Source organism: Balaenoptera ricei, chromosome 9 (genome assembly GCF_028023285.1).
Source record: "Balaenoptera ricei isolate mBalRic1 chromosome 9, mBalRic1.hap2, whole genome shotgun sequence".
Classification (NCBI taxonomy): Eukaryota; Metazoa; Chordata; class Mammalia; order Artiodactyla; family Balaenopteridae; genus Balaenoptera; species Balaenoptera ricei.
Genome location: NC_082647.1, coordinates 97,659,133 through 97,679,196, shown reverse-complemented (window position 1 = coordinate 97,679,196; position 20,064 = coordinate 97,659,133). Strand labels below are relative to the sequence as shown.

At 39.2% G+C, this 20,064-nt stretch overlaps 1 protein-coding gene across 1 annotated transcript in view; it reads right to left on the bottom strand.

Moving 5' to 3' along the window:
- Nucleotides 1-20,064, bottom strand: part of PRKAR2B (protein kinase cAMP-dependent type II regulatory subunit beta) — a 112,350-nt gene that overhangs the window by 25,103 nt on the left and 67,183 nt on the right. The window contains exons 3-4 of the mRNA XM_059932880.1: nucleotides 15,840-15,892; nucleotides 8,531-8,614 (exon numbers count right to left, since the gene is read on the bottom strand). Of these exons, the coding sequence (XP_059788863.1) occupies nucleotides 8,531-8,614; nucleotides 15,840-15,892 (137 nt within the window). The remainder of the gene's footprint in view (nucleotides 1-8,530; nucleotides 8,615-15,839; nucleotides 15,893-20,064) is intronic.

The window sequence follows — 20,064 nt, the reverse complement described above, 5'->3', positions numbered from 1 at the left end:
TCGGTTGATACCTTCCTTCCAAACGCCTCAACCCTGAACACAGAACACCTGGCAACCAAATATTAACCCCAATTCTTCCCAGACAAAAGATCAGAGTCAGGTTCTTGGGAGAAACTGAATAAATGAGAACTAGAACAGCTACTGTGAAGACCGGTGCCCTGGCACAAGGACCTTCACTTGCTGGGATGAGGGGTTCCCCCATGTTAACAGCTGGCCCCCTGTCACTCAACCAGCAGGACACTGGTGGACAGCCCTGCCATACTTATTCAGGGCTCCACATCAGCTTTCCGTGGCCCCTCCGGTAGCCTACAAGACTAAGATAAACAGCAGTATAACACCAAATGAGCTAGAAAATTCAAGAACAGTGACGAGCTTTCAGAAAGTTCTACTTTGTATACCCAGAGATGTTCGAGACAATGTTACATCCATGAGATGAAAAACAGGATATTTAGAAAAAGGGCCAATCACAGAAAAATGGGTAAGTTGAAAACTGAAAACATGATTACCAAAATTTGAAAACTGAAAACATGATTACCAAAATTTTTTCTTCCTTTTAAATATTTTATTTTTGAGAGCAGTTTTAGCTGCTCCACCCCCTACCCTGCCACCACAGTGACCTCAGACACACCTGACTGTTACTTTCTCTGCTTAAAATGCTACTGTCTATAGTGTGTGTCCGCTGCTACGGTGCGGCATGCCACGTTGCTCCTTCCCGACACGGCACACACGTCTGAGCCCCACCACTGGAAGTTTTAGCTTCACAGCAAAATGGAGCGAAAAGCATAAAGGGTTCTCATAAACCCCCTGCCTCCCCCCAGCCTCTCCCCTACTGTCAACATCCCCACCAGAAGGTACATTTATTACAAGTGATGAACCTACACTGCCATCATTATCACACAAAGTCCGCAGCTGACATCTGGGTTCACCTTTGGTGCGGTGCTGTACACTTGGTGCGTTTTGACAAATGCGTAACATGTACCTCCCATTACAGAATTTTCTTGTAAAAGAACTAAGAAGGTAAATTAAAATAAAAACTTCAAAGAAAGTCGACAGATGAAAAGACAGGAGTTCCAGACAAAGAGATATTAGAGATAACAAAGGGGAGAAAATAATCAAAGAAATATGGGATGAATTTTCCAGAACCACAGGATGTCAGTTTTCAGACTGAAAGGGCTCACTCAAGGGCCCGGCACAATCAAGGACCAGAACCTCCACACCCACACGACAGTGTGGTTTTAGAACATCAAAGATACAGACCTGACCTGCAAAGCTTCCAGAAAAGGGGGAAGGAACTCTTAAAAACACAAAAAGGATGTTCAACTTCTTTCAAAATAAAGAGGAATGCAAATCAAAATTGAAAGGAGATACCCTTTTTCACCTGCCAGATTCAGAAAGATAAAAATGTTAGACTAACACACTGGTGGAGATGCTGTGGGAAGGAGGGTTCCTCCTGCAGACGGCTGATGGGAACGGGTCTCAGAGGGCGCACTGTCAACAGTCGGTATCATTTCAAACGCGCTACCCGTCACCTCACTCTTCCTTGTCTAGGAAGTTATTCTGTAACACATTTGTCAAATGACATGTGCATGGGCATTTTTCACTGCAAAATGTGCATTGTAATAGCAAAGAATTGAAAACTCAAGTTTATCTACAGGGCTCTGGATAAATAAGTTTGATACATCCATGCATTGGAAAGCTATGCAGCTATAAAAAAAAAAAGTATGGATTTTAAGACCCCCTATCTTTTACTGGAGTTGCTGACAAGCGCGAGAACACTCAAAGAAGGGCAATCAGGAAATCTGAAACCCTGCTGTAGGAGGAACTTCAGCGAACACATGCTATCTGCTGCCACAATGATGATGTCGGTGATTCCAGAGGCCAGGACTGGGACTGCTGGGTGGAAGTTTCTGGAGGTTTTGGAACAATGTAAAGACCTAAGAAGGACAGCTGTCTAGCAGTGACAGGGCAAAGAGATGAGCTCCCTGTTCCTGTCAAGACAGGCTCCCACCTTCCACATGCTGTCAAAAGGGCTCAGTGGTTTTCAAACTGTTTTCTGGAAGCCAGGGATTTTGAGGAGGTGCTTCAGTGATCGATTCTGTAAACAGTTGATTTTTTTAAACCATTTTTTAAAATTGAAGTATAGCTGACTTACACTGTTGTGTTAGTTTCAGGTGTACGGCAAATTGATACAGTTATACATATACATTTCAGATTTTTTTCCCTTATAGGTAATCACAAGCTATTGAATATAGTTCCCTGTGCTATATAGTAGGTCCTTGTTGATTATCTATTTTATATATAGTAGTGTGTATATGTTAATCCCAAACTCATCCTTAAAGGGTGTTCTAACCATTAAATATTAAAACTAAAGTAAATCAACATGTTCGGATGGATTATATATACATTTTTTATGAAGTAAAATTTCATGTCACATAAAGTTAACCATTTTAAAGTGGACCAGTGGCCACAAAGTTGTGCAACCACCACCTGTACCTACTTTCAAAACATTTCCACAAAAGGAAACCGTGCACCCATTAAGCAGTCATTCCCCATTCTCCCCTCCCACTAGGCCCTGGCAGCTACCAATATGTTTTCTGTCTCTATGGATTTACCTATTCTGGATATTTCATATAATGGAATCACACAATATGTGATCTTTTGTGTTTGGCTTACTTCACTCATTATAATGTTTTCAAGGTTCATCTATGTTATAGCATATATCATACTTCATTCCTTTTTATGGATGAATAATATTCCACTATATATATACGAACACACACCACAATTCACTTACCCATTCACCTGTCGATGGACACTTGGGTTCTTTCCACCTTTTGGCTACTGTGAATAGTGCGACTATGAACATTCATATACAAGTATTTATTGGCACACCTGTTGCAATTCTTTTGGATCTACACATGGGAGTTAAATTGCTGAGTCATATGGTAGTTCTATGTTTAACTTTTTGAGAAACGGCCAAGCTGTTTTCCACAGTGCCTGGACCATTTTACTTTACCACCAGCAATGTACCAGGTTCCGATTTCTCCACATCCTTGCCAACACCTGTTATTTTCCTTTTTAACAAAATGATACCCATCCTAGTGGGGGTGAAGTGGTATTTCATTGTGGTTTCGACTTGTATTTCCCTAGTGACTAATTATGCTGAGAATCTTTTCATGTGCTTATTGGTTATCTGTATATCTTCTCTGGAGAAATGTCTATTATTCAAGAACTCTGCACATTTTACAGTTGGGTTGTCTGTCCTTCTGTGGTTGAGTTCTAAGTGTTCTTTCTATATTCTGAATACGAGGCCCTTCTATAAAGCTCTTCCTAAGAGTTTTATAGTTTTACATCTTACATTTAGGTCTTTGATCCATTTTGAGTTAATTCTTGTACATGGTGTGAAGTAGGAGTCCAACCTTGTTCTTTTGTGTGTGGATACCCAGTTGTCCCAGCACCATTTATTGAAAAGACTATTCTTTTCCCAGTGAATGATCTTGGCATTTTTGTTGAAATCAAATGGCCACAGATATATGGGTTTGTTTCTCGACTCTCAACGCTATTCCATTGTTCTGTATGTCTATCCCTATGCCAGTAACACACTGTTTTGATTACTGCAGCTTTGAGGTAAAAGTTTTGACATTGGCACGTGTGAGTCCTTCAACTTTGTTCTTCTTTTTCAATATTATTTGGGGTGCCTCTTCTTGTATATACAATGTTAATACATTAGACAACAGCAAAACACAATGTGTTTTCATGGTTTAGCTTTATAATACATAAATGCTACCAATTTAAACTTTTATAAAAATACTGATAAAAATAATATTAAGAAAGAATATGAAAACTCTATAAATACAGATAAAGTGTTAGAAAAAAAAAAAAGAACTGGGGAAGAACTCTACGTGTAGAGTTTGCTGCCACCAAAATTTTAAAAAGAATATACTTGTATATACATAGAGTAACCCTAGAAAAATATGCATGATAGTGCTAAAAGAACTTGGCTCCTGAGAAACTGGATTGCTGGGAGACAGGGATGGAAGGGAGATCTCCTTTCACTGACTACTCTTTTGTTCCTTTTGAATTTTTGTAAATTCTATATGCATACTGATTTAAATTTTTTAATTAATTAAAAAACCAAACTCTCCATTTAAACAGAGAATATAACATTACATCTTTATGTGGGTAAGAAAAACTTTGAGAAGAAAGAGGGTGATGGGTTTGCAGGACATGGCTTTCATCCCCTCCCTGGGTCCCCGTGTGAGCTCTAGCACCTATGTGTGAAACAGCAAGCAGCCAGGGCTGAAGATGAAGCCAATGGGGGGCAGTAAGACAGTGCCTTCTCGATGTGGTGCTAATTGGGAGTTCATCAACCCAGGCGACATACGGTCACCTATCAAAATTATGAAGTTTGATTAAATAGTTTACTAATATTTTATTTTGCTTATTATTTATATTTCAACTCATTTAGAGCAGACGGAGGGCGGGGGGACTATCAGCTTTATTGATTAGCTAGCTCTAGCCCTGAATGTCAAATGGAGAAAAAGATGAAATATAGTGCTATAGCAAATTTTTTTTTGTTATTTTGGAATTAGCTGCATTTTAAAATGTTATCAAGCTTAAGAATTTGTACATGGATATATGAAAAAGTAATCCCTGATAAAATACAGAACAACTATTTCCTTTAGAACTTCTCTATGTGACAAGTGTCTGTTCTAGTCAATCAAAATGTAATTTCCCCATAATTATGCACAGAGTGAAAAGAACACAGGAAATATTTAATATGCAGAGGCTTATCTCGGTGACTGACAGCTACTGTAGGAAATCCACATCTTATTCGCCTACAGAATGTAAATTAGAGACTGAGCTCGGTAAAAGGGCTTTGACTCCCTTAAAAAATAACAATTTACTCTCCATTAATGAAAGAGCCTATCACATAGCATAAGAAGATTATTTCAGTTTGCCTAAAATTAGAAATATTTCAGAAGAAAAATGGCCTACTGAGTCGAGCATTAAAATATTCATGAAAAGAACATCTTCAAAGAGGTTAATAATTATAAATGCTGTGCTCAATGTATGAATATACAGAACTCCAAGGAAAAATGTTCTGAGGTCTAGGAGATGCTAGATTTTCAAGCTAAACAACGCCTTTAGGAAAGTCAAGTGAGATAGTGGATGCAAAGCCAAGACTGTTCTTCTTGCTGGTTAGTAATTACTGCTTCCCCTTCCTCCTTCCAAGTTTTTCCATTTCAGGAAAAGGTACCACCTCCGCAGCCAGACTCTGGGGGTCATCCGAGACTATTTCTGTCGGGTCCCGATTCATTCAGTCAGCAGGTACCAACTTCTGCTCGTCCTGAGTATTTTATGAAACCATCCCTCCTCCTTAGTTGGGCGTGTTTCTTTTCCGTGGACCACAGCATGGCTCTTTCCTGGATCCATTTCCTGGCATGGATCGCAGTGCGGTTTCCTCACTGAGCTCCTTTCCTTTGTTCCTGACCTATTGTCTCTCGCCTTTAACTCCACCCCCTACCCTGCCACCACAGTGACCTCAGACACACCTGACTGTTACTTTCTCTGCTTAAAATGCTACTGTCTATAGTGTGTGTCCGCTGCTACGGTGCGGCATGCCACGTTGCTCCTTCCCGACACGGCACACACGTCTGAGCCCCACCACGGGATGTCTTCCACTTTAGACTCCAGCGTTAACGCGCTCTGTGCTTTTCGTTCAGCTGGCGATTTCCGACTCATTTTCTGAGGCTCATCTCAGGTGGCCTCTCCAGCTTCCTGGATCCTCACGTGGGGCTGAGAGACCCTCATCCTCTCATAGCGCCCTGACCGTATTACAGCATTTATCATGTTTTACCAAATTGCTTTGTATGTGTATTTGAATCCCTCACTAAATGATAAGTTCCAAGAGCACAAGAACCATGTCTAAGTATTTTTGTGGCATCCTACGCTTCATACAGGCCCTGGAACGTAGTGGGTGGTCAAGGAATTGACCTGAAAGGAGCTGCTATATGATAGGCAGATTATATAAGTGGAATATATAATTCAATTTAAATGCATTTGGGTTATGACAAAAATTGTATACGATAAAAAACTAGAAAGCTGCTTAAAATATGAACTTAACTTAAAATCTTCAATCTGCTATGTTTGGGGATAAATTTCTTATTCCAGGTGGTTATTTGCTGAGAAGAATTAATTGTTACTTATTTATATTCTGTATCATTCTTAGAAGGATTTAAGATAGTAGGGAAATAAATCAAGATGGTATGAGCTCGAATTCAAAAAAAGATCTTTTGGAAACAACTATGTAAATATATTTACTTCCTCCCTATAAAACATTCAATAATGATAACTTATGAACTTGGTAATTCATCAATGGGCTTTTTCTTTTTTGTCGCTATGAACTGTGACCTTTAAAATATATATATTGAAGACCTTCATCAGAGCAGCGAAATCTAAAAAAAGGCTAAAAAAATGCCTATGTTTATAAAAATAACCATTTTAATTTAAGATGCTCCCTGCCAGAATATACCAGGAAAAGTTTTTTTTTTTAATTATTTTAAATGCAACCAAAATTTTCACAATGCTTTAAAAGAGTTAAAGTTGAAATGGCAAGAAAAATCAATGTAATTTAGAGGATGGAATAGAATAGGCAGCATGCCAGGAAATTATAACTGGCAGTGATTCCACTCATGCCTGTTCATCACTTACTGTTTGACTACACAGTATCACTGTTTGGTCACTGCTGAAGCATTAAAATACCAGTTGAATTGAATAGAGAAGCACGCAAACAAAATAACATATGGTAGTACCAAAATACTGACCTCGAACGTTTTCACATTGGGCTCTGGTCCTTCCTACTCAGAGGATGGTTGTGGGCTGACAGCGTTGCCATCACCTGGGACCTTGTGAGAAATGCAGACTCTCAGGCTCCACTACTGATCTACTCAACCAGAATCTGCATTTTTAACAAGATCCTCTGATGATATACAGGCATATTAAAGCTTGAGAAGTACTGTTTTTGGTGACCCTGAAATTCTCCCACACAAAGCTCTGGCCTGAAAATAGAGAACCTTCTTGGCTGAAGCTTACCCCTAAGGATAAAACTAAGGATTAATTTCACAGCTGTCTTCTGTGTGTATCTGAAGCAAAAGAATTAAATACTTAGTTTAGTTCCAATAGCAAAATTATCATCTTATACACACACATCAAGTTGTATCTTTCCACTAATAATTATTTGGTCTCATTCTGGTGGGAGATCATTAGAGGTCATAGTTTCATGTCCTTTATTTCACAGAATCATTATCATTCTAGATAAATGAAATCTGAGATTACTTGGAAGCCCATCAAAATTTAACAAGTTCCTTTTAGTCACTTATTCTACTATTTAATACTACCAGGAAGATTTTCCATTCATAAACGAAATTCCTAAATTTTCTATCTTAATCCCATTTCTTATTCTTCCATTGTTAGAGAAAACTACCAGCAACCCTTTCTTTAGAGCTCCTAGTTTTGCAGACTTGGTGGTAAGTAGAGGACGTGGATCAAAGTGGACAAAACTTGTATTATGTGGCCCTAAAATAAAATCTCCACAGTCACACAATATAATCTGTGATCCTGGAGGATATAACATTAACATAAATGGTATTAGAAACCAAAGAGCTTTTAAAAATAATTTCAGGGTATAAGATGACCCAGCACAGAAGACATTGTATAAAGCAGTACTTTCCTCTTTATAAAAAATGGCCTTTTTAAAAAGACCTCATCTTAAAAGAGTGGGTCTTGATTAATGCGTTCTTCTCTAGGGCATCAATCCGAAAACTATTAAGATGTTGAGTTTGACCGAAAAAAGAATCGAGGTAAGTTACCAAAGTTGACTCAGGTTTCACATGGGGAACATGGCAGCAGGGGCTCTTTCCCAAATGACCAGATAGCAGTGAATAAGCATAATCCGTGATGATGGAAGCAGAGCATTTAGGTCAGGGTGAAGGGCAAAGTCTGAACAGTATGGTCACTCCAGAAATACACCCCAAACCAAAGACTAGAGATTTCAAAATCTTTACGAAGAAAAAAAAACCCTCTACCTTTAAAGCCAAGTAAAACTTTACTTTAAAAATATGTATAATATGAAAGTCATACATTAAAATAATGACTATTACTGACTGGTGAAAGAGACATTCCCCCATGGGCCCTGTACATCCCTACATATTCCTGTTGAGTGGGCGAAGAATGCAAAGTCTTAACCTCTCTTCACCTGGGCCACTTCTCAGGGCTGTGTTTGCAGCAAGTAACCTTGAGGGATGAGAAGCCTTCCGCTGACAAACAGGCGCTCACTCCTCGCTATGACAGCAGCGACCTCCCCAGCTCCTAGAACACAACCCACTGCGTATGCAGACATCTGCAGTGGGGCCTTTACATCGCCCTGGGTGATGTTAGCTTGTAAAGAGGGTGAAGTCCAAGATCCTGCACAGTTCTCCACACGAACACTGAAAAAAAAAACATTGCTACTATTGAGATTTTATCTTACCGGATCCAGGTTCTTAAACAGCAGGATGTCTTTGCAAGCTTCTTGCAATCGATTTCTTTGATCATCAGTTTTTGGATGTATAATCTAAAAGGACACCAAATTAACAATTAGTCTACTCACCTTATTCATAAGGGATAAAATTTCCTAGCAGGATATTAGAAGGAAGAACGGTTAGTGCTGAGGTTCACTTTAGGTGACTAGACATTAACTACCAGCCTGCTAAATAGGGGAAAGTAATACAGTTTGTCTCAGGGAGGTGGTGTACATTCATCAATACAGTACTTGCAAGTTTTTTCAAAGGAGTGTTTCCCCCAGGTTAGCAAGTTCATTCTGTAAGGGTCTGCATTGGCTAATCACTAAAGACACCAAGGCTCCAGTCAGCAGGAACATACAGAAGGACAACATGTTGTAACAGCTATGTTGAAAATCTACAGACTGCCTTTATTCTGCTTAATACTCTTTAATACTGTTTCATACTCTTTACCACTGAATTTAATACTCTTTCAGGATGTAGCTCTTTCCTTCAAAACTTGATAAAGCCTCTAGAAGTGAGTAAATTCTTACCTGTCTATTGCATTAGATGTTAAATACATTTTTATGCACAATGTACATATAATAACTACGCCCACGGAGAGTGATTTTCCACAGGGAGCAAGCAATCACGCACTGTCCCACCAAGGAGACTATGGATCTGAGGGAGAATGAATCCAACAGTCCTGGTGCGCTCATCTGAGAACGAGTTCAAAGAAAACCAGTGTACTGTTTGCTCAGAAACTTTCATTCCCGAGGGTAAAGGCCAACAGAACGCCTTCTGCAAGTGCGGCCCACTCTCCTGAGTCCCTTCCGACCAGCAGAAGGCTCACCGACTTGGCCCCAAAGGCCCATTCTTCTGTGAACGCGGGTACTGTGTAACTATAAAATGAGTCAGCGAGGCAAGAGATGGTCCTAAAAGCAGAAGACATCGAGGTGGTCTCCTGGAGACCCATACACCACCTTTTGCTATTCTAACATTCACACACAGAGTGACTGCAAGAGAGGAGGCTGAGCAGGAGCCCCACCGTCACAGCAACCAGGATCGGGCAGCGGTGAGCTTTGTACCCGTGAACACATCACATCTCACGACGGGAAATTAAAATCGGCATTTCAAACCCATCTCAGATGGCTGAAAATCAGGTCCAAGAAAAACTGAGGAAATGTACAGTATATGTGTACTATTTATGTGTGTACTGCTTATAGACTATACACACACACAAGAGCAGTATACACAGTATACTGCTACATACTATTAGCCAGTGAGAGAGGACGTTGCTGCAGTTTTTTCCTCCAAGGGTAAGGGATATGCAGACTTTTGTTTCCTAATTAATATTCACCTCAACCTAGATTCTACGATGGCACATGGACCCAGAAAAAGCAGATCCTCCTGCCTAAGAACTCATTGCTATACAAAAAACTTTAAAAATTTGGATATGAACTAAATCATGCCAACCAAAATTCACACGTGCCTACTTCAAATAAGGAAGGCTAACACAATAAAACAAAAAGTTATTTCTCACTTCACAAAAGCCATCTGGAACTTCGAACTGAAGCAGTCATAAACGTTTGCCTGCTGAGAAGCTCTATCCTCAGAGAGAAAAGGTTGGGGATAATGTGTCGCTGATGTTGAAATGACTTCCTAGGGCCAAGATGGAGCCACCTCTGTCCGGGGTGCCACGTCAGCAAACCAAAGCTTAGATAACTCTCGTGTCCCTATAGATGCCCCGCTTTGCCAGAAACACAGAATATCCAGTCAGCCAATCCCCAAAAGCCAAGCCAAATCTGGGCTCTACGCTTACTTCCTTGCTCCTTATTTATTTTCTGTTTTTCTCTTCCTTGTTCCTTACTCTTTATCCTATAAAAGCTTCCTACCCTCCACCCCATTTTGCAGCTCTCTGGACCCTTGGGAATGGAGACTGCCCACTTCATGCAGTGTTAAATAATGTTTGTATCACTTAAACTGTCTTTTTAAATCATTTTTAACACCAGTTTGTACCTGCTTTACCCTTGTCATCAGTTTAAGTCTTTCTCTCCTGACCCATTCACTTTGTATGAACACCTCACACAAAACCCCACCTTTTGCTTTGTGACCACCTAGAGGGGTGGGATAGGGAGGGTGGGAGGGAGGCGCAAGAGGGAGGGGATATGGGGATATATGTATACGTATAGCTGACTCACTTTGTTATACCGCAGAAACTAACACAACATTGTAAAGCAATTATACTCCAATAAAGATGTAAAAAATATATACATATATATAATGGAAAAGAATCTGAAAAAGTTATATATATATATAATTGAATCACTTTGCTGTACACCTGAAACGTTGTAAATCAACTATACGTCAATAAAAAATTTTTTAAAACCCACCTTTTTCCTCTTCTTTCTCTCTCCAGCTACTTCTCTTCTTATGAATTCATATTTCCAAATCTTGTTTCTCCATCCTGCCACCCTTACTATTGTCTACTGCTCTCCTCTTTGTTTCCCTTTTTCCTTTCTTCCCTCTCCCTGCCATCACTCCTCAGTGCCCAGAGTCCGTTATCTATCATAGCCTCCACCCCCGGCCATGAAAACCCTGCTCTGCATCCTGGAAAGCAAACAGTCAGAAATCGGGTGAATCTCTGAAGCTCTGGCTCCCCTGCCCTGTACCAACTGCTCAGAAGACGCTCTCCTACTTCTAGAGACTCATTTCCTTCGGTTGGATTTGGTGTGATCCGACATATGAGATCTGCATCTGGATAACTAAGGCCTCGGCAATGTGCCCAAATGTGATTTTTATTATACTAGAGGCCACTTTGTTTTTTATTAAAATTTATTTCTGATTTCAGGATAAAAATCTTATTGGTTAAACAAATATTGATGTAGCACTTACTATGTGCCACGCACTGTTTTAAGGGCTTTAAAAATTTAAAAAGGGCTTTATTACTAGCTTTATCCTAGTAAGAGATCCCATGAAGCAGGTGAATGCTAAGTGAAATGAGTCAGACAGAGAAAGACAAATACTGTGTGATCTCTCAAGAGATAAAAAGTAAGAAAATTAACTGGCCCAGGTAACTTCTTCCATGTCACACAGTTCAGAAGCTGCAGAGCTGGGATTCACCCCAGCTGTAGGCTGGCCACAGAGTTCATACTAGAAACCAGGGTCAGCAGACCATGGCCCGAAGGCCAAATTTCTTTTTGCATGACCCCTATGCTAAGAATGATTTTACATTTTTTAATGATTGGGGGAAAAAATCAAAAGAATGTTTCCTGACACATGAAAATTATATGAAATTCAAATTCAAATGTCCAGAAATAAAGTTTTCATGGGTCACAGCCACAGCCGTTCATTTATGTGTTGTCTATGGCTGTTTTCCTGCTATAACAGCAGAGCTGAATAGTTGTGACAGAAACAGCACGGCCCCCAGAGCCTAAAGTATTTATTCTCTGAAAATAGTAAAATTCCCCCCAAAAAAAGCTTTACAGGAAAAGTCTGTCAACTCCTGCCATAACCTCTGTTGTCTTTCAATCAAAAATAAATTAGAAAAACAATAAGTAACACTGAAATTACATGTTTTCTTTAAAGAAAACACCGTGCATCTATTTTGTGAAGCAAGGGAAGTCTGTACAAGATATTTTCATACCTGTCCAATCTATTCTCCACACAGAGCTGAAAGTAATCTTTTAAAACTTTAAATCAGAGCACCGCATTCTGCAGATTAAAACCTCAATGGAGTCCATCACATTCACAGAGAATTAATCCCCACTCCTTCTCCACCCTCACCTCAGCCAATCAGCCTCAGCCACACCTGCCTTTATTCAGAGCCTCCGACTCCTCCCACTCTGATGGGCTTGGATCAACCCAAAATGCACTCCTGGGCTTTTGGCAAGACACTCTCCACGTGCATCCTCTGGTCTCACTTCAAGGAGCCCTTCTCCAACTATTCCATTTCATTAGGGATGCTGTTGATCTGGGGGGTTTGGTTTGGTTTTAATTCCTACACCCTGTTACACTGTCCTTTTAGCACTTCATATTTTGTGACTGTTAATCTACTAGCTTGTGGTCGGCTTCTGCTATTAGACTCTAAGCTCCAAGATGGCAAGAACTTCTCCATTGTGCTCACCACTGTATACCCAGCACCCGGCCAGATATGCAGAAGGCACTCCCAAAACACTTTATGGAATAACAGAAGAAAGAAATGCTCCATTCTTAAATTTACCAGCTCTTCTCTGCCAGTTTCTACATGCTAGATGTATATAACCCTTACATTTTCATTTGTTAAAGGTATTCCAACCAAAATCTAATTTGTTGTTTTCCAAAATCAGTCTTAAGTGTTTGAATTTTCTTTGAATACATATCAAAGAATAAATATCTATTTATACTACTCTGAGATTTTGGGATTTGATAATATAAATAGAGTCTCTGAAATAAGACAAAATGTCCAAATGAAATGTTAGTTTATCGAAATACACTTCATGTTTTCCTTACAGACATTTTCCAGTATCGGTTTAGAGCCAATTAAATTTTGAAATCTGTAATAATCATTTCCAAGGGCTATGGTACAAGTGCCTTATAGTATCTAAGACGAAAAATATTAAAATATTTTAGTATTCTAATATTAAAATATTTTAATATTTAATATTTATTAAAATGTTTAATATTTTATTTTAAAATATTTTAATATGTAAAAAAAATTACAGTTTTTAGTAGAGAAGAGTCAACCTAATGGATAACCCATGACACTTCATTATAATGATTAATATATCATTAATAAATTAATTTAAAAAATTAAAGTAATGTTGAAGGGTGTTACAGGGACAACTCGGGGTGAATGCCCAACCCACAAAGATGCCTCCTTCTCTAGGAACTGCCCTCATTTATTTATTTTTTAAACATTTTTTAAAAATTTAAGCATTAAAAAAAATTTAAGTATGGTTAATTTACAATGTTATGTTAGTTTTGGGTATATAGCAAAGCGATTCAGTTATATATACATATATATACATATACATATTCTTTTTCAGATTCTTTTCCATTATAGGTTATTACAGGATATGAATATAGTTCCCTGTGCTGTACAGTAGGTTCTTGTTGGTTATCTATTTTATATATAGATAGTAGTGTGTATATGTTAATCCCAAACTCCTAATTTATCTCCACCCCACCCCCTGTTCTTCCCGTTTGGTAACCCTAAGTTTGTTTCTATGTCTGTGAGTCTATTTCTGTTTTGTAAATAAATTCATTTACATCATTTTTTTAGGTTCCACATATAAGTGATATCATATGATACTTGTCTTTCTCTGTCTGACTTACTTCACTTAATAGAATAATCTCTAGGTCCATCCATGTTGCTGCAAATGCCATTATTTCATTCTTTTTTATGGCTGAGTAATATTCCCTTGTATATATGTACCACATCTTCTTTATCCATTCCTCTGTCAGTGGACATTTAGGTGGCTTCCATGTCTTGGCTGTCGTAAATAGTGCTGCTATGAACATAAGGGTGCATGTGCCTTTCTGAATTAAGAGTTTTCTCTGGGTATATGCCCAAGAGTGGGCTTGCAGGATGCCCTCATTTATAAGTGGGGTCCCCCAGCCAAAGTCAGGCCTGTGAGAAACTCTCCACGGGGAAGCTGGGATTTTGAACTGAGAGAGACACAATAAGAGTAACGGGCAGCTGACTCCCTTTCAATGTCGATTCTCTCAGGTGCTGCACGAGTGCTGTGGAAGGACCCCAGAGGGGGCTGGCTCCTGCCTGCTAGCCACAGCCTAGGGTTTTCTTTAACACTTTCAGGAATTCTACAAGGTTTCCAAGCATATGTCCAATAATTCCCCAATGTTTTCTTTTGTATTTTATCTCAGTGTGATTGTTTCTTTCCCACAGCCAAATGAAGTTTAACTGGTATAGCCTCCCCAGCAGGACTGTTAGAAATTAGTTGGAGTGACCCAGCCAAACCACTTTACCAACCACGTGGACCAAATGGTTTGAGTCTATGAGATACTGTATATTGTTTTCAAAATGTATTTTTAAATGTTCTTTTCTATTTAGATTTTTACTAAGGTAAACCAGCTCATCGAACATCTCAATTACCAAGTTTTATCATATACATTTATACACAAAGAACGCTGTCTTCAAAGTCACCCACTAGTGTTTCTGCGAGATACATAAATAAAGTGTAGGAGAGGGGAGGGTTTTTCAGACCACATGGAGGGGTAACAGCACATTACGCATTAGAGACGATACCTTGATCCTAAGGCAACATAATTTTCAGACTGGAATTTATGGACCTGATCAAAATACATAAGTTATGGTACTGAGAAATGAACACTGCAAGTCTGGTGCTGCGAATCCCCGTGGGGACAGGAGTGAAATGGGATTTTCTCCAAAATCTTCTGTGTCATTTAAAGCTCCTGATCTTTCTACCACTGGATTTTATTTACATTTCAGGGAGCTTAATGATGTAATGACTTAGGGATCCAGTATCTGCTTTTCTATGTTAAAACTCAATCTTACTTTAGTATTTTTCAGAGCTACAGAAACAGATTTTTGTTTTTATTTAAGGCCAAATAGAAGAAAAGAAACTTTTGCAAAGTATGTACTCAAAAAAAAAAAAAAAAAGTACATGATTATTTTCCATTTCCAGGCTCAGTAATCTCCTATTGAGTTTACTTTCTACTAAATAAATAATAGGAGAATGGAGCTAAAGGACACAGCTTAAAAACTGTTTCAAACCAAACTGGACAAAGTCTTGCAAAAACATTAAGACCTCCAAGAAATCAGCTTCTGAGCAAACTATCAGACTCATAGATTTTAAAACACAATAACTGCTGTACTGACATTTTAGATGTAATTTTACTGTGATTTTTTGTTGTTGTTTTAGAGTAAGCTTCTGTTGTGATAAAACAGTAGGAGCACAAGGCTTTTCCCAGCGTTTTTCTTGCCTAGAAATACTTGCTTGTCTAAGAAAAATAACATTATCACTTTGGGAAAGATAGCTAAAAACATTTTTCATCACAGACTATATTTTTGCAAGAGAAATAAAACCACAACTTCAGTGAGTTTTTATGTTCATCTTTCCTCTTATCCAAAGAGAGAGACGCTTTGGATCGAAGTAATTATACAGAACATGAAGAAGAAGTAAACTATGAGAGATAAGACTAGGAAAAGAAACAGTCAAAATAATTCCATTATGCCTCCTGTTAACCTATATGCCTGTTAACATCTTTTCTGTTATTATTTTCTTTATCCAATACGGGAGTATAATTTAAAATTAATGCATTCAGTAAATTACATACCCTGGACTCAGCATCATCTTCTTCTTCATCAGGATTATAAGCTTCTGCACATACTATAAAAATAAAAATGGACATTTTAAAGATTCCTTCACCAAGAAACATGCTACAATAAATATATCTTTAAAAATTAGTGAACAAAAAGAGTTCTGTGGTGTAAAAAACCATTAATTCACCTCACCCAGGGCAAGCAGTCTACCCCCCAAAGCCAGTTTGCTATTGCAATTTATAAGGAATTTACTAAAATATAAAGCTGCACTTTAAGACACTGATAACTGCTTCCTTTCTCTTATTCAGAGAAACATAGCTAACCTCTTTCACCTTCATTTCCAAGCTATAGAAATGCATAAGATCAAAAAATTACCTGAAAGAACACACACACACAAAGTCTAAGTCTGCTTTGAAATGATCAATTTAATCAAGCAGTTATGAGTAACTTTCGTAAATTATCCATAACTCAATCTTCCAGGAACAAATACTATTAATATTTTGCATATTCCTTTCCAGTCTTTATTCTGAGCTGAGCTCATACTGCATCCACAATTTTAAAACCTGCTTTTTCATTTAACACTGAAGAATTCTGTATGCCATTGGAAACATTTTGTAAATATTGTTTTAAGGATTGCTAATTATTTACATAAGCTATAATTTACCACACCCCTAATGCTAGACACGAAGCTGGCTTCTGTTAAAACAACCTTGCAATAAACATCTTCATGCATAAATATTTGTCTACATTTCAGTTTATGCTGTGGAATTATTCCCAAATGTTATTTTGGGGGCTAAAAGGCATGACAACTTTTAAGGCATATTTATCACCATGTTTCTTCCCAATGGGATTATACCCATCCAGTGTCCTATAAGAAATGTGTAAGGAGACTCCTCTAAATGGTACCGCAGACTTAGACATCAATGCTCAAAATCTCTGCCAATTTAAATGAAAAAAAGATTTAAATTTTTAAGTATTACTGAATTTGAACAATGTTCAAATGATTGTAAGCTGACTGTATTTCCTCTTTTGTCCCTATGTCTGAGGCATTTATTTTTGTATTTGGTTTTCTTTTTGACTTATACCAGTTTCTCAATACCACTTTGTCATATTTCTTATAATCATTTTATCCAGTTTGCTTTTTTTTTTTTTTTGGCCACGCCATGTGCCTTTCAAGATCTTAGGTCCCCAACCAAGGATTGATCCGGGGCCATGGCAGTGAAAGCGCAGAATCCTAACCACAGGACCACCAGGGAATTCCCTCCAGTTTGCTTTTTAACTATAATTACCAAGTTTTTTTTGTTTTTGTCTTTGTTTTTTTTTTTACCAATTATGCATGCTGTTTGTTTTTAATGTAATGACATCAGGGAAGAAAATTCCCCAATATGATTTAACCCCAATGTTAAACATCACAGAAGTACCAATGCTTTTGAGTTTGGTATTTGTAAGTCTTCTTTATTTGCAAATCTACAGATCTGTAACTTCTCTTCTTTCACTTTGTAAAGGTAGACCTTTTTACATTTACCCTTTAATCCATGTGGACTTGATTCTGGCATGGATGTAGAAATTTAAAGAGCAGAGGACAGGTGAAAGGCTGACAAATGTCTTTCCAGGGGCCTCAGGATGGTCTCAGGAGTATTGTCATCTTCAGTTCAACGACTGTCATTATTATTACAAAACCTGCCGGTAGCTTTCTTTTCTCCAGGCATTGCTCTATACACCTAGACCAGTGAGTGCTTCTTAACCAGGGCCTATTCTGCCCCCCAGCATGACATTTAGGCAATGTCTGGAGACATTTTGGTCGTCACAGCTGTGGGGGGTTAAGAGGAAGCTGCTGGGGGAGGCCAGGGATGCCGCTAGACACCCCGCCCTGCACAGTACAGCTCCCTCTCCCCATCTCCCCACGAAAGAACGACCTGGTCCAAAACGTCAACAGTGCTGAAGTTGAGAAACCCTGACCTGGTGTATATTTTCCCCTTCCATCTTGCAACAACCCTAAGATAGGTGTCATAATCACCACCTGGCAGATGAAAGAACGGGGCACAGTTACCTATCTTGGCCAACATCACACAACATCGCACATCATCTTGTAGCACCACAGGACTTGACCCTAGGGCTGTCTGGCTGACTTCAAAGGCCTTGTTCTTTTCTTTTTTTTTTAATGTTTTAGAAAGCGGCTTTATTGAGATAGAATTCACACGCCATACAATTCACCCATGAAAAGCGCGCATTCAATGCTTTTTGGTATACTACATTATTAACTTTTAAAAACTGTGGTAGAATATACATAACACAAAATTTGCCATTTTTAAGTATACAGTTCAGTGGCATTAAGTACATGCACAATGTTGTATAACCACCACCACTATTTATATCCAAAACTTTTTCATTACCCTAAGCAAAAACTCTGAAACCGCAAAGCAACAACTCCCCATTCCTCCCGCCCCCCCGCCCCTGGTAACCTCTAACCTTTCAGACTCTGTGAATTTGCCTATTCTAGGTACCTCACGTAAGTGGAATCATATAATATTTGTCCTTTGTGGCTGGCTTATTTCATTTAGCATGATGGCTTCCAGGTTCATCCATGTTGTAGCAGGTGTTAGAACCTCATTCCTTTTTATGCAAAGGCCTTGTCCTTAACCGCTGTTCTGTGCTGGACGGCTTTGGTGAATTCACCAGCTCAACGCCTGGACATCAGCGTTCCGCCTCAGACACCTAACAGAAGGGGACCTTCTTCCCGGGACAGGCTCCCACTAAAGAACCTCACTGATGCATATCACCGGAACGGCAGCTTAGGAACTAACTTCCCGAGTCAGTATGGAGTCGGCGTGACCAGCCAGCTCTCTCCCTGCAGGAAGACCACAGGAGAAGCCCGATCACAATTAAAAGGTTCCTTGGTGAGAAGGAGACGGGAGGAAGAGAGAGTTTGTCAAATAAATTGACTATTTAATGCATCAGTCTGGGACAGCCCGAGGCATCCATACGCAATACACATGGTCCTGCTCATGTGGCCCAGACTCTTGAACTGTGTTGCTGCAACTTTCCTAAAAGCAGGAGAGCGTCTACCTCTAAAGCTTGGCGCCATAACTTTCTGTTTCCATGTTTGACCAGCCTCACCGGCAGGACTGATGCATCATTTGCAGGGCTCAGTGCAAAATGAAAATATACGCCCGTTTTCAAAAGTTAAGATTCTTAAGAGGGCAAGAGCAGAACACTACACCAAATTAGAGGCCCTTGTGAGGGTGGGGCCCGTGAAGTCAACCACTGTCATAGGATCTATATGTTCAGTGAGGTGATAGCGTCGATAAGATACTATGTTCTTTAAGGTAACCTGTTATAAACAGCCTTGACCCGTTAGTGTTGATCTTAAGTTTTAATTCACAGAAGGAAATCTTAATCCTCTACTTTCTAAGTTTCAAGCCCCTGAATGCTGACTAAAAATCATCACTAGTAAGAATCGATTTTCTTTCTAAATAACTTATCAATTGCCCCAGTATTATTTATTACTTAACACCCTTCTGATTTGTGATACCTACCTTATCACATGTTTGTTTATTTCTGGGCTATCCATTTCATTGAACTGTTTACTGTGCCAATATTACAAGGTTTCGTTCTTGGCACTGATGTGCAATTGTTTCACTATATTAAAATTCACCTACTGCCACCTCCTACACCCAAATCAAAATACAGCACCTACAGCTTTGTGCACAGCCATGGTGGCTCACACCTCCTTAACTTCACTGACACAGTCTCCACCTCCTCTCCAAGCCATCCCTTCTCTCCAGCCCCATCTAAAAAGTCCGATTAAGAGTCACGTGTTGACCTCTCGCCTGCACAGGGCTAACTCAGGATACCCCACTGCTGTGCTCCCTTTGCACTGTCCCTCAAGTGTGGGCACAGCTCATTACCATCACCTACCACACTTCACTCTACCAAAGACGTTACCACCTGTTGCCCCTTCAGGCTGGAACTGTAGCCCTTCAGGGACTGACTGTGTGCTTTGTTCATTTCTATATTTCCCTAGCACTGACCTGGCACAGTGCCTGGCTCAATGCATTTTTCTGAATGAATGACTGATTGATGAACAAACAAGCTTGACAGTCCTTGAAGGCAAACTCAATGTCTCTTTTAAATATCTCCCAATAGTCTACCTGTATTATACACTCTCAAACAAACACACGTAGAATGAATGAATGAATGAATAAAAAGTTGTTCTTGGGCTTCCCTGGTGGCGCAGTG